At 40.1% G+C, this 22194-nt stretch overlaps 1 protein-coding gene across 1 annotated transcript in view; it reads left to right on the top strand.

Annotated features, from left to right (window-relative positions):
• Positions 1 to 16961, top strand: part of LOC144494995 (membrane protein FAM174A-like) — a 41228-nt gene extending 24267 nt beyond the window's left edge. The window contains exon 3 of the mRNA XM_078214724.1: positions 12537 to 16961. Within this exon, the coding sequence (XP_078070850.1) occupies positions 12537 to 12540 (4 nt within the window). The 3' untranslated portion in view covers positions 12541 to 16961. The remainder of the gene's footprint in view (positions 1 to 12536) is intronic.
• The last annotated feature ends 5233 nt before the right edge of the window (positions 16962 to 22194 follow it).

The following is a 22194-nucleotide window of genomic DNA, read 5'->3' as shown; positions in this document are numbered from 1 at the left end:
AGCTGAAAGTATATGGGAGAATTGGACTACTGATCAGTTACTAGGCAGGTAGCATGAACAGTGAGCATTGTGACATAAAACAGGAAAATGTAGCAGAGAGAGCTTAAACAGAGAAAAGAAAGTAGTGACCATTAAGAAAGAGAAATAACTGTTGAAGAGTTAGTGGCCAGGAGAAGACTGTCCTGTAAGTGTCCTGAATATTTCCTGCAATTGATTCAGTTCCATCCTGAGAAATAACCATAATTGTGTCATCCATAGAGTATAATGGTCTATATTATTGATGGATTCGGGAAAGGAAAGCAACTTGGAAAGGAGTTACTTAAGGATATTTTGCAGAGTTCTCATTACATTTATGTTTGTCCTGCTTTGTCCCAAGTTTGACCCATGTTATTTGCAGGCAGGATTTCAGAGCAGAGACTACACATTAATTTCATTGTTATATTGAACTATATTTTTAATGCCACCCCTCCCCCTCCCACCCCAATACCTCTTTTTCCGAAGCGCACTCGCTGTTAGTACTGTTCCACCTTAAATCTAAGATTTCTTCTCTCCCTATCGGCATCTTGGATAAAAACAGTTGGAAAGTGAACTGTGATTTGGTTTTCATTGATCCAAAAGGTGTTAAAGGGGCCAGTGGATTCACAATTTAATGTTCAGTGCAGATTTCCAAGTGTATAAAATAAGATGAAAAGGTAGCTGCTATATTTCATTCTGAAATGCTGATTTAGAAAGTTAAATAACAGATTGTTTACATTCATTTTTCTTTTATTGCTCATATTCAGTTTTTCTCTACCCAACCATTTCTTCATCAGTAGGTTTCCAGGTACTTTATTGAAAATCGGTCTCGAGCACAATCCAGCAGCAAAAGTCTTAATGTATTGTGGCACGCACAAAGTTGTTTTTAAAAAAAATCAATAGAGAACTAAACACCTGAAGAAGAGTCATGTTTGACTCGAAAAGTTAATTCTGTTTCTCACTACACAGATACTGCCAGATCTACTGAATATTTTCAGCAGTTTGTTTTTAATTCAGATTTCCTGCATCTTCAGTGTCCTGTCTTAATGTTACTCTTTTTAAAAAAAATCCAGTCTGACCTGTAGATGCTTCAGCTCCAGAGGTTGAATCAGCTGGTTCCACCATTTTCAGTATATCATTGTACGATCATTTATCAAATGCGGGAAGGCCCTAAATAGGATTTATTAATTGCATTAAGGACATGTGAGTTTAGCAACTTAATCCAAGTGGCAATGGCTCTGCAAGTACAAGCTTTCTTGTTTTTTCTGTATAATCTTTATTGGACACATTTTAAATTGTGACTGTAGGGTGAGACATGTTCAGTGATGGTGCAATCTGCCTGTTTTTCAAGACATTTATACAGTACCTGTTTAAACAATGAGACACGTCTCAAGGTGTTTCACAGGTGCATAATATTGATACTGAGCTAAAGGAGGGAGATGTTCAGATGACAAATTATGCCAGTAATGTTGAAAAGCAATAATATAACTAGTAACCAATTTATGGGCTTAAACATTATTTCAACAGCCTTTTTATTAAATTATTTCCAAACAAAATTTTAATGTTTCAAACATCTTGCTTTATCTTATTTATTCTCCATGGGGCTAAAGCAGGTTTGTCCAACCTTTTCACTTGGGTGGGGTGTGAAGGGGGTACATTTCTATTCTTTTCTCACTCAAGGGGCTGATGAGCAAATTTCAGGAAGATAAAAGCAAAATGGATAAATGCTGAGATTTTCCAACATTTTCTGTTTTTGTTTTCGAAAGATAACTTTTGGCACAATGTCAAATGTGAATTTCAAATGAAGGTGAGATGTGAAGAATATAAATAAATTGCTCGAAATGGAGCAATGTCAAAGAGTAATTAATAAAGATCATCGTTAAAGTTTGGAGGGACACAGTATGTGTGTCTGGCTCATTCCCAATCTCTTGGTGCTCATTCACTCACCCTCACCCACGGTGAGTGGGTGTGATGTGTGTTGGTGTGTGGGAGTAAGGATGATTGGGAATGTGGAGACTGCAAGAGAGACACACTCCCACACTTTCTCTCTCTCCCCATACTCACTCACTCTTTCACTCTCCTACCCACGGTCCCACACTCACTCACCCACCATTCAATGAGATCATTTTCCTACCTTATTCCCAGGACTCTTGATTCCCTTACTGATTAAAAATCTGCCCATCTCAGCCTCAGACATATTTAACGACCCAACCTCTACAGCTCTGCAGTAAAGAATTCCACAGACTTGCTACCTCTTCGTCTCTGTCTTAAATAGGCGACCTCTTATTCTGAGATTATGTCCTTTGATTCTCCTAGATTCTCCCCTCCGCTCACTCTCTCCCATAGGCAGCAAGTCACTTTCCCCCCCCTCGCATAGCTGGTCCAGCCTGGCCTGGTATAGCATGGTGGCATGCCTCCTCCCCAACCTGCACAGCAGCCTCTTGCTACCTCACCCCAATACCTCTTTTTCCGGAGCACACTTGCTGCAAGTATTGTTCCTCCTTGAATCGCAGATTGCTTCTCTCCCTATCAGCAGCAAATGTGGGAGAGGAACCTGTTAAAGGTTCTTTCAGTATGTTCAACACCAGTTACTGGCATTTTTAAAACTGCCCCCAGGGACTACATTGGCAGGCTTCACAGGCCGCATCCAGCCTGCCGTCGCAGTTTGGACGAGCCTGGGATAAACGGTTTCCATATCATTGGAACAAAAAAGTCTCTGCTATCAGAACAGATCACTACAAATCTACATCATCTGGATTAGTAGGTTGTGCCTAAAATAAGGCTGTTCAGCATATATTACAAATTAACGAGCTGCAAAATGGACGGCATGCATTTAATAAAATAACGCCACAGTTATAATGCTGCTGCACATTTTAGGTTGTTTAGTTTTTAATTGTATACTCTAAGACACTGCAGGAACTTTTAAAAACATATTCTTTTCTTAAAGTTACAAAGCCAATGTGCAGAGTGGACAGGGCAAGCCCTTAATCCATCTCCTGGCTTGCTCAAAAACCAATTCAAATTGAATCCAAATCATTGTCCCCACAAGAGAGACATACAAGATCCTTGGTGCCAAGAAAAGGCATTGCACCTGATCTTGGGCTTGATCTTAGCCAAAAGGCCAAAGACTTTTAAAAATTTTATACTCCATTCTTAAAGTTATAAAGCCAATACTCTGGTGGACCCGAATCCATCTCCTCACTTGCTCCAAAAGCCCACTTCAAATTCCAATTAAACCCAATTCATGGTCCCCAGAAGAGAGATAAACAAGATCCAAGCTGACAAGATCAGGCATTGCACCCATCTTGGGCTTGATCCAACACTTGATCTTATTTGATTTGATTTGATTTATTATTGTCACATGTATTAACATACAGCAAAAAGTATTGTTTCTTGCGTGCTATACAGACAAAACATACCATTCATAGAGAAGGAAACGAGAGAATGCAGAATGTAGTGTTATAGTCAAAGCTAGGGTGTAGAGAAAGATCAAATTAATGCAAGGTAAGTCCATTCAAAAGTCTGATAGCAGCAGGGAAGAAGCTATTCTTGAGTCAGTTGGTACGTGATCTCAGACTTTTGTATCTTTTTCCCCGAAGGATGAAGGTGGAAGAGAGAATGTCCGGGGTGCATGGGGTCCTTGATTATGCTAGCTGCATTGCCAGGAAGTGTAGACAGAGTCAATGGATGGGAGGCTGGTGATTGGGCTACATTCACAACCTTTTGTAGTTCTTTGCGGTCTTGGGCAGAGCAGGAGCCATACCAAGCTGTGATACAATCAGAAAGAATGCTTTCTATGGTGCATCTGTAAAAGTCAAAAGGCCGAAGATTTTGAGAAAAATAATGATCAGAAGTTGGGAGGCCAGGCCTTGATAGTACCTAACCAATAAATAAACATACACAGTAATATCAATATGTAAAATTTTGTTTAATTAATAACACTTTTTTCCCATTAAAGCAGTTGATACTGCTACAAAGATAGCATAGTTTCTGCAAAAAAAAACTTGCAAGTTGAGTGCTGCGTATGCACTGTGATGGTGATAATACTCTTACCACAACATTAATTAGCATATAGATGTGTGATTTGCATTTTCCACAAGCTCTTTCAGAGGAATGTGCAAAGCTCTCTTCTGCTGCTGGGAGCAATCAACACGGAGGCGCATGACAAGACTTAATAGTCTTCATATTTATTACAGTAATTGGATTTTACCCAGTCAGTGGAAGTTGCAAATCTGTCTTTCTAGAAAAAAGAGACCTGGGCTTTCAGTAGTTCCTGACAGTTGTATCTTCTTGGCTCTGGTATTATACTTGTAAATCTTTTTTCCCCTTTCTCCAGTCCTTTTTCGTAATATCGGTACCAGAACTGTGATCAGTATTCTGCCTAGTCTGATGATTCCATGCCTGTTAACATAACTTCTTTTTTTGAGTTATTTTGTTCTAGAAATGATGCCTAGTGCTTTTTTTTTGCTGTTTATAGCTTTATTAATCTGTGGTGAATCTACACCACTAGATTGCCTGGTTTCAGTGTAAAATGCTTAAACCTATGTGATATTGGGTCTTTACTCGGAATGTTTATGTCTTCGGGAAATTAAAATAACTTTGAGCAATTTTTGAAAATATTTAATCGTTACATAAAACCCTGGGCAGCACGGTGGCACAGTGGTTAGCACTGCTGTCTCACACCATCAGGGACCCGGCTTGGGTCACTGTCTGTGTGGAGTCTGACGTTCTCCCTTTGTCTGTGTGGATTTCCTCTTGGTGCTCCAGTTTCCTCCCACAGTCCAAAAGACGTGCTGGTTAGGTGCATTGGCCATGCTAAATTCTCCCTCGGTATACCCGAACAGGTGCTGGAGTGTGGCGACTAGGGGATTGTCACAGTAACTTCATAGCAGTGTTAATGTAAGCTTACTTGTGACACCATTAAATAAACTTTAAAACAAATATACCATAAAATATTTAAACTATTTTCCTGGAATTCCGTGTTTGAATCCTTCTAATCGGGCTTCTGCCGGTTATAGTACAGAAATAGCACTTAGTAAATTCACAAATATCATCCTATATAATTGTGACTGAGGTCTCTTGAGCATACCTGATTTTAATTGATCTGATCATTGGTGGCTGTCTTCAGCTGCCTAGTTCCTAAGCTCAGGAATTTCCTTCGTAAACCTCTCTGCCTCACTACCTCTCTCTCTTCCTTCAAGATGCTCCTTAAAAACTACATCTTTGGCCAAGCTTTTGACCACCTTCCCTAATGTTGTCTTACATTGCTCAGTGTCAGAATTTGCTTTATAATGCATTTTTGGTTGTTTTATTTAATTCAAGGCACGATACAAGTACGAGTTGTTGACCGAGCACATTGATCTGTCTGAAGTCGGGAGCCAGCTGGCCACAATTTTCTCTGGAGGCGTTCCAAATGTCACTGAACAACCTAGCAGGAGATGGAGGCTCAAAATCATGCAACTCTCAACTGCTGAGAAAAAATAGATTTTTTTCCCCTAAAGATATATTTTAAATCTGATCATTTAAATATAGTTTGGAAAAACACACCAAGGAGAATATTGACTTGAGAATGACTTTACCTTCAATAGTGCTGCATGCTGAGCAACTTCAGCTGTAAAAGAAGAAAATACAAGCACAGACTACTTTCTGGAGCTTTGTCACCCGGAAAACTATGCAGCCACTTTTCCAGCTGTAAAACACTGTGCTGAGCACTGCTGCCTCACTGTGCCAGGGACCTGGGTTCAATTCCGCACTGTCTGCGGAGTCTGTACGTTTTCCCTGTGTCTGCATGGGTTTCCTCCGGGTGCTCCAGTTTCCTCCCACATTCTGAAAGACGTGCTGGTTAGGTGCATTAGCAAAACTGAATGCTCCCTCAGTGTACCCAAATAGACACCAGAGTGTGCTGACTAGAGGATTTTCACAGTAACTTCATTGCAGTGTTGATGTAAGCCTACTTGTGACACTAATAAATAAACTTTAAAACAAATGTGCCACAAAATATTTAAACCATGGAGGGGGAACTTCTTCTCTCAGAGGGTAGTGAATCTCTGGAATTCTCTGCTCATTGAAGTGGTGGAGGCTTCCTCGTTGAATATGTTTAAATCACGGGTAGATAGTTTTCTGATCGATAAGGGAATTAGGGGTTATGGGGAGCAGGCGGGTAAGTGGAACTGATTCGCTTCAGATCAGCCATGATCTTGTTGAATGGCGGGGCAGGCTCGAAGGGCCAGATGGCCTACTCCTGCTCCTATTTCTTATGTTCTTATGTTTTAATGAATATGAACTGCAAGTCAGTAATTGAGAAATTTTGGGGCCGATTCTCCCATTCCAACCCGCTAGTTTTTTGGTGGGTCAGAATGGGAGATGCCTGCGTGTGCCGATTCGTGGGATTCACGCATGTGTTCCCGATGCATTTGTGTCTCCCGCAGCCGGAGAGCAGGCACGGTCAAAACCACACTGGAAACCGGCGAGAAGACCAGGGAAGTCCTTTTAATCTGTTTTTAATCTATTTTAAATGAATTCTCCGGGCCTGATAGCATCTCCCATCCCGCCAGGAGTATTTCACTCAGGCAGGGTTTAGAGTAGCACCCCACTTATGGGGAACCAGCGGGAGACCCTAGTGGAGTGAAGGGGGGGCAATAGGGGCCACCCGGGGGTTGGGCGGCGGTGGTTGGTGCCCCCAGGGCATGAGCACCCTGACTGTGCCAGCCTGTGCCCCTTGACACTACCCAAAGGGCAAAGTGCCCATGCCCAGGGGGCACTTTGACACTGCCCACTGGGTCTATTGTGGAAACAATAGGGCTTAAGGGGTGACCAGTGGGGCTTGGGGTTCCCGCTGCCACTCTGCATTGGGATCGGTCAGGGCTGGAGGGAGGCCAGCGATCGGGGCGGGATGGGGTAGGAGGTCGTCTTCCGGGGGGTTCTGCCTCCTTGGGGTGGTCAGTGGGGTGGGTCTACCAGGGGGTATCATCACTGCTGGGGAAGGCTGGAGATTGCAGTGCTCCAGGCGGGTGGGGGGGGGAATGATCAGGGCTGGTCCGGGAATGCTTGTGCGGGCCGCGATTGGGCCATGGGGGTATCGCAAGGGGCAGCAGTGCGGGGGTCCCGGGCTGGCCAGTGAACGAGCTGGCCAGCAAACTGCAGGCTGACAGTTTAGGGCCGCGGCGCATGCATGAATAGGCCCCGCGCCCCCGAGCTTTTAATGATATTCACAATTGTGACCTCTGCATCTGATTGTCCAACAGCTCTCCAACCTCTCCAGGCAAAGCGCTGCAGTGGCCTGAATAGATGCTGCCGTGCTCTGCCTCGAACCAAGCCCTGGTTTGGGATGCGCTGGTGAGGGTAGGGGGGCGGGGGGGGGTGCAGTGACGGTGGTACGCAGGAGTGCTGTGCCTCAAACCAAGTCCTGGTTTGGGATGCGCTGGTGAGTGTATGGGGGAGGGGGGGGGGGGCAGTGACGGTGGTACGCAGGAGTGCTGTGCCTCAAACCAAGTCCTGGTTTGGGATGCGCTGGTGAGTGTATGGGGGAGGGGGGGGGGGGCAGTGACGGTGGTACGCAGGAGTGCTGTGCCTCAAACCAAGTCCTGGTTTGGGATGCGCTGGTGAGTGTATGGGGGCTAAGGGGGGGGGGGGGGGGGGGGCGGGGCGGGCTGCGGGTGCGTCTGCCTCAAACCAAGTCCTGGTTTGGGATGCCCTGGCGGGGGGGGGGGGGGGTGGTCGCAGGAAGCAGGGCGACCACGGCATCAGGAGATTAGCCAGGGGAGGCAAGGCAGGCCAGAGCTCCCAGGTCCTGGAGGGAGGATGCCCCAAATCTGAAAGGGCCTTCAAATTGAGGCACCCCAACTTCCTGACAGTGACTGAGAAACGTTGAAAAACGCATTGCCTGCCTGCCCGTGTGACTGCCTAAAATTGCACAGGCATCATAATGTCTGGATTCACAACTGACACCATCAAGTGCTATTTTCAGATCAGGCATCACCCACCCAGGACACGTAAAATTCTGCCAGTGGAAAGCTATTGATTAATTCATAAAATGTGTCATTTTTAAATACATCTTATTAAATCAAATAAGTTTTTAAATAAAATTATCAAAGCTTAACCAGAACCATCTTTCCTGGAGGCTTTAAGGAAGCTGTAAGTATTAAACTGTTTCCAGTGATTCCAATAGCGAAGAGGAGGTAGCATCATACTATATGTAATAAATTGTATGCAGACTTGCATGTAATAACCTTCAGAAAATACTCTTTTTATGTACTATTTTGGGTTGTTGTCATCATTTATTAAATACCACTTAAATGTACTATTTTCAGAATGTTAATCAGTTTAACAGTCAAATTGAAAAGCTTGTGTAGAAGTTCACCTTTATTTATTTAGTTAGATATTGATTTGATGAATGATTCAGTCATGTCACTAGACCAGGACCAGAGATGTGTAAATCTGATGACTACTACAATCATGTTTTTTCCTGTGATCGGCATAAATGTGACAGCAAGAATACCTCTGATCCTGACTTTTGACGTTTCTGAATAACCTGTCATGTTGTTGTGTGTGTCGGACTTACTTTTTCTCCATTCCTTTTTGTGCCTTGTTTATAATCACAAGGGATGATTTATGTAGGAAGTATTGGTTTCTGTAGCGATCACTGAGAATGTTGAGTGAGATGTCTTTGTGACAACTAACTTTGTCAAAGGTGGGAAAAGATTGATGAGGAGCTGGGAGCCTTGCTACTGGCACTTGCATTTGTGCTTCCACTACGCTGTACATTCCTACCCTGTGTACTGCCTCTTAAAAGTAGAAAAAAATATTGATTTCACAATGACAAATGTGAATGATGAGTTCAGAAAATTATTAGATGTAGAAGTTATTAGTCTATAAAATGCTAACCATGCAAGTTTTAAAAATATAAACTGACATTTGCATCCTTTTTTTTTACATGTTTGTATCCTAAATTAAAGAAAGTCAATGAGTCAAGCTGGAGTACAGTTCCACAAGGGCATGCTTGTCAACCTCACCTTCAGACCTGCCAGTGGGGAAGCATAAAATCCAGCCCCAAATGGATTGGCAGCACATGAATACAAATACAAAACACAGCTTTTAAAAAGCAACCTGGAAGTTTGGATGTGAATATCTGGTTTTCAACTCCTTATTAAAGTTGAACATGGACAAAGTAAATTTTAGGCCCTGTGAAAACACTGATGATTAACATGCCTGTCCTTGTGGAACTGTACCCCAACTTGATTCATTGACTTTCTTTACACTTTAAGATGCAGACATGTAAAAGATGTTATTTCATATTTTTAAAATTTGTTACCATTTTTTAGATGAATCATTTTCACATCTAATAACTTTGAACACATCATATTAATTGGCTACTTAAGGACCTCATCCTGCCATTGTCAGTATTTTACCTGTGAGGCAAGGGTGTGGGAGATGCTTATACTATGTGAGCACCCAGTTTTAGCTACGCTGGTTGGTGTCAGGGAAGAGAGGGTATCCCCTTTGCTGGAACAGACTCGCGGGCCTCAGTGAGATTCCTCCCACCATCCCGGACTTACCTGGACTCCATGGTGTTTTGGGACTGCCTATGGTCCCAGCCGTGGCCACCATTCCAAATGGTGCTACTGGAACTACCAAACTTCCGGACATCTAATTGACCAATAGTTCTCTAAGGCAGGACTTGCTACCAAGGGAGGGGCGAAAGTCTCATCTTAAAGCAACTCAAGCTGCTGACAGCATAATTTACTCCGGAACACCTCGTGGGATTCTGGTTGGGCTTCTCCTGACGTTTTAGCCATGGAGGCTAGAACCAAGGCACTCTGTTAAACCTAGTCCATGGTGTCTGTATCTAACAGGCTCATTGAATACTGTAACAGGGAAACAGACTATTTGATCTAATTCATCTACACTGTTATCCTCCATGAACTTCCTAGTTCTTAGGCTGGCCAGTAACACCCACATCCCATGAAAGAAAATTAAATATTGAATTCCACTTAAGTTCTTTCAAAGGCTTCAGCTACAGTGTATGCTCTTTTTAATAGTTTACTTTTTAATTCTTAATTTGTACCCTATTAAATTTCTTAAAATCTTCCATAATTTTTACCTTTTTTCAAATTACTCTTCAACACCAATGAATAGAAATCCTAAGTCAAGTATCACATCATTACTGTAACCCCCTCATCCCTGGTATAAAAAAAAGTGAATCTAAGCTGTACTTTCTGCATTGCCTGTATGTCTTCAATATAGTAAGAGTTTTAACAACACCAGGTTAAAGTCCAACAGGTTAATTTGGTAGCAAATGCCATTAGCTTTCGGAGCGCTGCTCCTTCGTCAGATGGAATGGAAATCTGCTCTCCATCTGACGAAGGAGCAGCGCTCCGAAAGCTAATGGCATTTGCTACCAAATAAACCTGTTGGACTTTAACCTGGTGTTGTTAAAACTCTTACTGTGTTTACCCCAGTCCAACGCCAGCATCTCCACACCATGTCTTCAATATAGCAGGGTGCCTAAACTTGTACTTTTTTCCATTTGTGGCCTGAACAATGTTTTATAGAAGTACAATATGACCCCCTTGAGTTTCGTTTTCTATGACTCTAGATGTAACATCAAGGATTCAGTTTTCTTATTTTGTGGCTTTTAATTAATGCATTTTAATGACCTTTGTACCTGTGGCACCAATAACCCTTTGTCTGACTTTTTCCTATTTCCAAAATGTATTAATTCACGTTTTACTAAGCATCTGCTCCCTACCTGTGCCTACATTAATAGAAATGTTTACTGATAGACAGCCTGTTAGTCCCTAACATGTTTGGATTCAAAGGCATTTATTGACTTAGATAGGAAACACGCTGCTGTCTGAAATATTCTATACAGGTCTTCAACCAGTTTGTTACACTTAAGTCCTTTACTTTATTAGACAGACAAAGCACTGTGGTTCAACCTTAGCTTTATTAAAAACACTCATGGATTAAAGAAACAATTCTTACACAATAGATTAAGTTAACTTTCCCTAAAGTAGGCTAAATGTCTGAGAAATAGATGTTACCCGGTCTGGTGAAATCGATTCGGCTGTTGGATTCAATTCACTGAGCTCACAGTGACCGATGAACTCAGAGTCCTCCTAGTACGAAGGTTGATCTCGCACGCCCTCTTGCATCATCCCAAGTTACAGTAGGTTTGGTGGATTCTTTGCTGGAGTTTGTCTTGAAAATGGCTTTTTATCCTTCTCTTCCCTTCAAACATTCCCTGGTTTTCAGCCAATGAGATGACAGGGCAGAGGTGGTCACAACACCCAGTGAGGGTTAGGCCAGGTCATCCTAGTTGTACATATCTCTTTACTTGTGAGTCTGGCTGAAACTAGGGAATACACAATCATGATGCCTTCTGGCTGAGTACCTTCTGTCATGTTTTGGGCCATAAGGACTATTACGTTATAATGTTTGAGGCTCTCTATTCAATATGTAAAAGGTCTGAGTTCTGGTTTCAGGTCATGATGACTTCTCTATTGTTAAGGTGAAGTACCCCTGTTCGATATGCGAGACAGTTCTGGTATGTGTCCCTGTTGGCATTTGACCTGTGGTAACCTCATAGTTTTTAGCTGTATTAGTTTAAAATGTCCAGTTTTATGTTGGGCCTAATTTCTCAGTCCTTGTCCATTTGGCCACAGTACATACAGGGAAAACAAACATTTCCCAACAACTACACACAATAATAGCCATTAGAGTACCGTGTATCAAATAATTAGTTGCACCATAGATTTTGAGCTCAGGGCCGACTGGCCCAACCTTGTTTGAGTTAAAGTGTCTGTTCTAGCACCAATCTATTTATACCTTCCTTTCACTCAAAATAGAACCTTATCTAATTACAGGGTTTCGCTTTTTAAAAGATAACTCCCTAAAACTATACTCAACTGTAATATATCCAGAATGGTGACAGGTGCCTTTACAAGGCTAAAGTAGACAGTTTTGTTGTCTCACCCTATCAATGCCTAACGCAAATCCTTTTTACTAACTGATCTTTGCTAACAAGAAGTCACTTAAAAGCTGAAGTTAACCTTAAAAATTAAGTATCTTCCCAGTAATGCATGTGAATGTTGTAGATGTTCTTTGGCAAATGTTGTCAGTATTCCAAAAGCGTTTTCTAGTTGGATAATATCTGACAGTTACTCTATTCGAAAAGGGAACACGTCTGTTTTTCTTAGAATAATCTAAAACATAGCAGACATCTTTTAGATTTATAATGGTAATACAGATGTGGCACTGAAATCTTCAACTGACAAATACAATTTACATCTTGTGACTTGCTTAAATTTACTTTGAATTTCTGCTTTCATTGGAATGAAGGTTAGCCAGAGAATGGAGCACTTTTCTACTTTTAGTACCCAGTGTAAGAGTCAAGTATTTCTTCTTTAACAACCAGTCTTATCCTGTACAAACACATCATATTATTTAGGTAATAAAATGCTCTGTACATTTGCGGTTAGAAGGTAAAACAAAAACCCTTTGTATTTTTGTTTTGTTTACAGGTAAATGCAGTCAATCTGGAAGAGCATACCCCGCAAGAAAACTGTAGAGCAATATTAAGAAACTACCTGCATCGTGTTGTATCAGAATGAACTCTAAATATATGTGTTGTGTACAGTTGTACTGTAAGTTACTGTACAGTTGTTTTGTTGCTCTTCTATCTTATTGAAAAATGCACTATTTTAATAAGGTAACTATTTGTTTCTATAATAAGTGTAAATGAAAATGGAGAATGTATATTTTTTATTTCTTTGTCAAAACTGATAATGATACAGTCTTTTTGAGGTTGAAAAAGCAAAATTGAATTTTCCCAGCTCTTTTTGTACATATGATCATTAATCTGAGTTTGGACTGAAACAATATGGGAGCTAGAATTCCCGCTGAAAAAAAATAGCAGAGATCTGTATTTTTTTGAGTCAAATGTTGGCCCCTTTTTAAAACTAGAATCAAAGTCCTAGAATAAAAATGGTTCAGTACACGGGAATTTTTTTTTCAAAAAGCCAGTGATTAATGTGGGACTCTTGGGTAGTAAGACTTCAACGTCCTCAGAACAATATAAATTATTACTGCAGCTTGTAGCACTAATAATAGATATTAGTATTTTACAGTCTGTTTAAACAAAATACTGCAGTATGCATGTCAGTGCATTATATAAAGCTTCAAAATTCTGTCATTTTGTACAGAACATACACTGATCTGCACAAATAGGTAAGTGTTTACAAACTAACTACCTGAAGAGATTCCTGTGATGATTTGTTTGATTTTTTGTTTCCTTTTATTTGCAAAGGAGCATAGGGGTCAGAACTGTGAAAGAATGTTTGCTTATTGTTGATAAATGCTTTTCAATTAAATTTCCGTTAAAATAAACTTTGCTTTTATGGAGTTTTTTTGGGCAAATGATAGTTGTCTTTATAAGTTAATTTACAATAATTTTTGAGTAGTTCAAAATATGTTTCAAAGTAATGTCCGTTACTACTGTTATTTCTTAATAGAATGCTAACATATAAATGGCTTTAACTTTTTTGTAAATAAAAACCACACCCTTTGTTTTGTATCCTCTACATTCCATGTCTTACATCCAGGTTAAGTTGTGTTTAAGTCTTTTTCTGATTTTTTATAATTCTTCACTTTACATAGAAACTAGAAGCAGGAGTAGGCCATTTGGCCCTTCGAGCCTGCTCCACCATTCATTTTGATCGTGGCTGATCATTGAATTCAATATCCTGATCGCCCCCCCATACCCCTTTATCCCTTTAGTCCCAAGAGCTTTATCTAATTTCTTCTTGAAATCAGACAATGTTTTGACCTCAACTACATTCGGTGGTAGTGAATTCCACACAATCACCACCCTCTGGGTGAAGAAATTTCTCCTCACCTCAGTTTAAATCCTCAAACTATCAATGAGCATATTTCTAGCTTCAAGACCCATTTGAATTCCTCATCTTATGGAAGAGTAATATAGCTACATGTGAAGTCTATTTCATCTATGTACAACAAACATGGAAAGGCAATTTGTTAAAAATGAAAGCCTCTCTAATCACTTGGTATAAGTTCAGATTCAGTGCATTTTCCAAAGCCCCTCATTCTACTGGTGCTGAGATCTTCAAATCAATAGTTTAAATCTAGTTCTAGAGTTTGTAACAACTTGCTACTACCAGTAACCTGTACAAACGGTAGATCTATTAAAGGGCCTCCCAGTGCAGACTCTTTTTTTGCTTCACCCTGAACCTCAGTCTTGCTGGTTAAAGTTCCAGTTCAAAGCCACCAATTGCTATTTTCCTCGATCATTGGATTGTGGCAGCATTTAATTGTGGCATTTAAACTATATCTCTAGAGTACCATCTAAACCTCCCAAGAGCTCAGAGGAGTTCTTCCAGTTAAGCACAAAGTCCTGATCCCAGGTTAGTTCTACTGAATAAAGTGATCATCGCTTTTAATAGAACAGATCCCTCCAGATGGGAAATAACCAGGTTTCCATTTTTAAGTGCTTTGTTTCACTAGGAATTCACTATCTCATACCTGAACTGCACTTTAAGTAGGAATTCAGAAAAATTCCTGATTGTTTAATGGACATTGTGTTCAGCCAACTAATTTACCTGCAGAACCACACTCCAGTGTCACTATAATGGATAGTTAATCCCTAATATAACTTTTTGTTACCTATTCATGTTGCTAATGTGCCAATTACATAAAAAATCTGATTCCAAGTCCAAAATTAAAAATAGCAATTACTGCTACTTACCTTGGGACTGCTGTGGCTGCCAGGATACTTGCCAATTGCTCTTCCATCATCGCAGCCTCATTAAAATCTCAACATTTATCTATACTTGAGTTAGACAGCTTTTCAAAAGTTAGCTTTCTGGAATTTGGATTTCCTAATTAAATGAGAACGTGCAAAAGGAGAACCATTCACGGGATCTGATTCTCATTAGAAATACATTATAAAAGACTATGTTGGCTGCAAACTCAAGCCGAGAACATTTCCTAATCGTTTAGAATAATTATACCGTCTGTTTAATGCAGCAATCCGATACAAAATCAATTCTCTTTTGATGGCTTTAGCCAATCGTGATGCAAAACTTCTATGTGCTAGTCATCATTTTTGGTTGAGCTAGGCACCGTCATCTGCATTGCCAGAACAATTTCTCTCCATCCACCCCATCCTGACTGCCATGATCTTGGAACACCTCCATCATATCTCCCTTCAATTCTCTCCTCTCCAAGAAGACAGACTCACCTTCTCCAATCCATCCATGTAATCAAAGTCCCCCATTCCAGGCGCCATTCTCATAAATTCCCTCTGCACTGCCTCTCCTCCCCCATAACGTATGGTGCCCAGAATTGGACACAATGCCCCACTTGAGCCCAAACCTGTGTTTTATAAAGCACCATAGCTTGTTCGCTTTTGCACTTCATGCACCCATTTATACCTGCATACCTTACTAACCACTTTCTCAATCAGCACTGACACTTTCAAAGATCTATGCCTATGTACCTCCAAATCACTCTACTCCTGCACCCTCATTAGAAGTCAGCACAAGGCTTTCTTTTGACTAACTGAGTAACCTTAATTGACTTCTTTTTGTGAGAACAAAGAATCCATCTCCCAGGCTATGGGCATAAATTTAGATGTAAAGAACTATGCTCTGATCCCATTGCTTCACTAAAATCATTCCGAGCTAAGTGGCAGGACTGACTTGGGGATGGCTTGTCATCTGGCTTTTCCCTCCTACCCACAATGATATGGAGAGGTTAAGCTTCTGTTCATCCCATTCCATAGCACCACTATAATGGAGCAATCTTTACTCTTGGTCTGTTTAGGCAACTTTTTTGATGTTGGATTTCAGCCAGGCTTCATGCATGTAATAACACAAGGAGCAAGCCTTATCAGTAAGTGTTCTTAGATTTCACTTATTTAGCATATCTTCTCTTTTCTCGATACTTTATTTATATAGGTGTTAGAGTTGCCCAAAAGGTCCATGCACCTATTTAATAAACCTAGTGGTAGGAAATTGATTCTAGCCCATTGAAAAATAAAGCCTATCTATACAAGGCTGATAATCTTATCTTCATCTGTGTGGAAGACTTCATCAGTGTGTCATGAAGATACCCAACTAGCTGAAGTCCTAAATATTTGATGTCCTGGCCAATATTTATCCCTCAATCAACTTCACTAAAAACATGTTTGGAGCTTGCTGTTTGCAAATTGATTGCTATATTTCCTACATTACATCAATAACTACACTTCAAAACGTACTTAATTGATTAATTGAGGTCCTGAAAGGTGCTATACAAATGCAAGTCAGTGCACCTCTTCCTCCCAACATATTGTCTTGGCAGCAGAACATTTAGGAAATATACCAAGAAAGGGTCTACACTAAGTCACAAAATGAGCACCATGATATGATTTCACCAATTCATCCAACTTATAACATGAGCTTATTCTAATTGAACATAAAGACAGGACTTGATAAAAATTACAACATATCTATTGGATTCATACTTTTTTTGTGTCAGTTGGTTGCTAAAAATAGCCAAAGGTTCATCTTTGTCTCCTTATTATTCAAGTCAGAGGGTTTATTTTCTTAATTAGCACAACTGGACATATTTTTCTAGCTATAATTAAAAATTTGCAATTAACTAATGAAAATGTTAGCAGTAGGTTAACGTTAGTTCAACTCTGTTTTACTAACCTGATGGGCAACATTTACAATAATGTTAATGTCAATGGATCGTTGTACATTTAGTCTTGTTAAAGAATTTCTTTCTCAGCATTAAAAGGATCTTTAAATTTTGCTTTGTGCCATCTACAGAACGTTGTTTCTGTAAATGTTTAATGCTGTACCTAGCATTTTGAGAAATGTACTAAATTGAACATTTTAATAAATCAAATATATATGAACATTTGTGGACTTGTGTACAAATGCTAAATTAATATCCTCCTTTTATCTCTGTTAAAAATCAAGTGTGCCCTGATTTAGGGGATGATGCATCAACTGTTGAAAATACAGGAACGATTGTGACTTTTCATTCACTGCTTGTTCATAAAATGATGATCTGTAGTTGACTACTGGAAAAAAACTGTCATTGAAATAATTAAATTGCAGTGATTATGGGTTATCATTCTGTTGTGAAAACAGAAAATGCCAATATGTAGCAAGACTGCACCACACTTTTGCCTTTACTTCACAATTCAAGGTTCTAAAATTTTGTATCTCAAGTTTTTTGGTGTGTAAATTAAATTTATATAGACAGTTTGGGGGGGGAAAAGACTACAAAGCACTAGGAACTAAAATACTGTGGTAGAGTTTATGCCTTCAAATGTGGTTGAAATTGCACTGGTTAGGGTACAGTTCAAGTTTCCACTAACATTAATTTGCTTTATCACAAATAGAAAAGCTTCCATCAATCAGTGCAAGAACACAGGGTAATAGAATGTAAAAGCATTCTTATCATTTAAAAAATACTTATTGATATAGTGAAGGGTGGTAACCTGGTGCCATTTTATTAATTCACATGAACATTGAGTTATTCACAAAAAGAGATTTTTAGTAAGGGTGCCAGTCCTCTACCTGAGTGTAAGCTGATGTGAAATGAAAGCTATACTAAACCATTTAATAATTTCATTGGTGTGTATGCCGGTCAGTTTCTTCATAAAATAAATATTTTTAAGATTAAAGTCTTACCTACTATAGTGCCTATATGCCCAAGAAAATTAGTGCAATTTGAAAAGCTTTGCCCAAAACTATACAATCAATGGAATCTCTCAATTTTCGCCTGTGGTGTGGACACTTTTCTAGAGTAAGGGGGAGCTATTTTGAGCAAACTGAATCTTGAACCTATTGTAAAATATATGAGTGCAAGTCATTTTGAGCATAACTCACCTATATTTTAAATTTCCAGATTCTATACGTTGGTTAGGCCGATGCTACACAACATGTTCGGATATTACAAATGGAAACTTGACCCAACTTAGTTTAACCATCTTAACTTAACCTGTTGGGATGCAGTGTTTCCAGAAATTATTCTCTTGATTCAGAACTGGTCCAATGTGACTAGATTTTTGAATGAAAAAGATCATAACCATTTTTAAGTAGGAAGAATAAATATTTCAAGTAAATATGATTTGAAAATGTAAATCACTTCCTTCAGGAATGGAATTTATTGTTCATGCTAGTCCAAGTCTAAAGTGTCTAGATTTTCAACTGCACAGCATTAATCATCATATTCAAGCTTTAATTTGTCATTAAACCTATTCATACAGTAAAGGTTAAAGTTAAACTAAATTAGAATTGTGATAGAATTTAAATCTTAACATTTAAGTACAACATGGATGAAAAAGTGGCTTAAGCTTATTGAAACATGAATGTAATGTTTGCATAATTGTAAGTGTTGATGAGCAACAATTATACCAATTATTATAATTGGAAAATAATTATAGTAATTATAGCTTAAAGCCAAAACTCCCACAGGTACAGAAGGAAAACAACCACTGATTTTAGTATTTGAACTTTTATAAAAACAGTAAACGCTGGAGATGTTTACATCTTGAACATTGTGATGTCCTTAATTATGAAGTTGTGAATTAAATAATTTTACTAGGCTAATTACAATTGGATTTTTTCAACAATTCAAACAATACAAAAGTTTATGATACTTTGAAGGAGATCTATATTTTTGAAAAGAAAAATGGCTTCAGACAATATCTTAACCTTGAGTCAGAATGAACTATAACTTAAAAATGGGTGTTTTACCGACTGTGAATTCATAACTTTACACATGGATTGAACTCATGGAAACTTCCGGAACTATCTTTTATTCATTTGAGATAGGCAGTGATGAACCATTAAGATGGCTGCCAAAGGGTCACGTGATCTTTTCTTATTCAGCACGACTATCCAGCTTCTGGAAGGTTCCAAATTGAATAACCATGGATGGAGGGCTCCCCCTGGAATGGGTAGAGGACACATTTTATCCATGGAATTCACACCTGCCATTATTTGAAGATTGCCCAAAGCAGAGTCAGTGGACTCCAGGGGTGGGATTTTACGGCCTCGCTCGGGTGAGACCGGAAATTCCCATCCGAAGCCAATGGAGATTTCCGTTGTTATTCCCTCACCCACTCCAATTCCATGGCGGCAAGGTGGTAGAGTTCTGGTCCAGGACTCTGTCTCCAGGTTCTCAATGTAGTAAAAGAAAGCTGACAAGACCAGTTATCCACAAATAAAGTTTGAAAGACCACCAGCTATCTCCTATTGTGTGTGATAACTTTGGATATTTACCATTATAGGTCATGTGATTGAAATTGGCTTGGTATAATGAACAAAGAACAATACAGCACAGGAACAGGCCTTTCGGTCCATTAAGCCTGTCGTTTATGTATCTATCAAGGTATACCTGGAATATTGCTAACATGCCTGCTTCCATCACCTCCACTTTTTACCTAAAGACTCAGATAGACCATGGTAGTCTGCAGCGAAACACCAAAGTGCCAGAAAAGACAGTGTCATCTTTGTTTTTTAAAAACCAATCATCAGCCAGTCTGAGAACCAGACTCTGAAACCAGAAGCTCATCATCAAGCAGTCAAAATACTTAACCTGTACCAGTTTCAAAGTTCACCTGAGAACCAACCTCCTAGATATTCAATTACAAGAATAAAAGCAAATTACTGCAGATGCTGGAATCTGAAACCAAAAGGGAAAATGCTGGAAAATCTCAGCAGGTCTGGCAGCGTCTGCAAGGAGAGAAAAGAGTTGACATTTCAGGATCATCTGGACTCGAAACGTCAGCTCTTTTCTCTCACAGATGCTGCCAGACCTGCTGAGATTTTCCAGCATTTTCCCTTTTTGTTTCAACTACAAGAAACCTCACTACCTTCTGTGAACCCTTCACTTTACAAGACCCTCACTTCCAACATTAAATCATTCAAACTATTCAGGAACCAAAAGGCCTGCCATGTGGGAGACTGGAAATCCTAACTCTCAGTTGAATCAGCTGATATCTGTAAAAATGTGCACTATCTTTATACATATCCAGTGGAATGTTTGTGTGTGACATTGTGTGAATTTGGGGTAAATGCATGAAAATAAATTACTTTTATTTTAAAACGCATGAAAACTTGCTGGTGAATTATGCAATTGGAATACACACTCCAGGGGTAAGAAAAGGGTTTTCATAGCTTTCCAGACCAAAACATACTGATTTTGAGCAGTAAGGGAGCAAATAAATTGTCTGTGACAATGGGTCCCTACCATTTACAGGTACTGCTAACACTCAATCTGTAATCACTAGATGGTGAACTTTCAATGCAGAGTTTTATCTTAAATCATTCAAGGGGTGTGGCATTGCTGGCTCGGACAGCATTTATTGCCCATCCCTAATTGCCATTGAGAAAGTGGTGGTGAGCTGCCTTCTTGAACCGCCACAGTCTCTGTGGTGTAGGTACACCCAGAGTGTGTTAGGGAGGGAGTTCCAGGATTTTTGACCCAGCAACAGTGAAGGAACAGCGATATATTTCCAAGACAGGCTGGTGAGTGCCTTGCAGGAGAACTTCCACATGGTGGTGTTCCCATGTATCTACTGCCCTTGTCCTTCTACATGTAGGAGGCCGGGGATTTGGAAGGTGCTGTCTATGGAGCCTTGATGAGTCTCAGGTGTGGAGATGCCGGCATTGGGCTGGGATTAACACAGTAAGAAGTCTCACAACACCAGGTTAAAGTCCAACAGGTTTATTTGGTAGCACAAGCCACAAGTTTTCGGAGCGCTGCCCCTTCATCACTCACCTGATGAAGGGGCAGCGCTCCAAAAGCTAGTGGCTTGTGCTACCAAATAAACCTGTTGGACTTTAACCTGGTGTTGTGAGACTTCTTACTGTGAGTCCCAGGTACACATAGCTGCCACTGTTTGACCATGGTGGAGAGAGTAAATGTTTATGGATGGAGTGCTAGTTAAGTGGGCTGCTTTGTACTGCATGGTGTCAAGCTTCTTGAGTATTTTTGGAGGTGCATTCTTCCAGAGAAGTGGACAGTATTCCATCACAATCTTGACCTGTGACTTGTAGATGGGGAACAGCCACTGGGGAGTCAGGAGGTAAGTTACTCATCACAGGATTCCTAGCCTTTGACCTGCTCAGGTAGCCACAGCACTTACATTGCTGGCCCAATTCAGTTTCTGGTCAATGGTAACCCCCAGAATGCCATTAAATGTCATAGGGAAATGGTTAGATTCTCTCTTGTTGGAAATGGTCATTGCCTGGCACTTATGTAGTGCAAATGTTACATGTCACTTGTCAGGCCAAGCCTGGATATTGTCCAGGTCTTGCTGCATTTGGATATGGACTGGTTCGGTATCTGAGGAATCATGAATGGTGCCAAAATGGTGCAATCAGCAAACATTCCCACGACCATGTGATGAAGGGAAGGTTATTGATGCAGGAGCTGAAGATGGTTGGGCCTAGGACATCACTCTGAGGAACTCCTGCAGTGATGTCCTGGAACTGAAATCATTGACCCCCAACAATCACAACCATCTTCCTTTGTGCTAAATATGACTCCAACCAGTGGAGAGTTTTCCCCTTCAATCCCATTGACTCCAGTTTTGCTAGGGCTCCTTGATGACTTACTCTGTCAAATGCTACCTTGATGTCATGGGCATTCACTCTCACCTCATGCATACGAACTAGGAGCAGGAGTAGGCAACTCGGTCCCTCGAGCCTGCTCTGCCATTCAATAAGATCATGGCCGATCTGATTGTAACCTCAACTCCACATTTCTGCCTACCCCCGATGACCTTTCATTCCATCGTGGGAAATGTTAGTGTTGGACTTAAAAGTCTCACAGTTGAACAACTGTTGTTTATCAATTGCAAATGTCATCCCTGAAGAAAAGTAAAACTGCAAAAACATATTCATTACAGAGCTTCTTTGCGTTTCTCCAGAATTAAATAATCTTAAATTGTCACATTTATCATTCAACCAAAACATCATATACACCTTAATAAAACTGAGTATCTGTCAGCAGTAAAACTCAAAGTAATACTGATCCTCGCATCTCAATATTATCCCAAGAACAAAACAAATTGTTGTAATTTCTTGGAAATTAAGACGACTGGAAAAATATCAATTGAACACTTGAGATTATTTGCTCGATAAGTTCTCTGGA

Source organism: Mustelus asterias, chromosome 6 (genome assembly GCF_964213995.1).
Source record: "Mustelus asterias chromosome 6, sMusAst1.hap1.1, whole genome shotgun sequence".
NCBI classification, from domain to species: Eukaryota; Metazoa; Chordata; class Chondrichthyes; order Carcharhiniformes; family Triakidae; genus Mustelus; species Mustelus asterias.
Note: the sequence above shows the minus strand (reverse complement) of the source record. Positions and strands in the feature narration are given on the sequence as shown.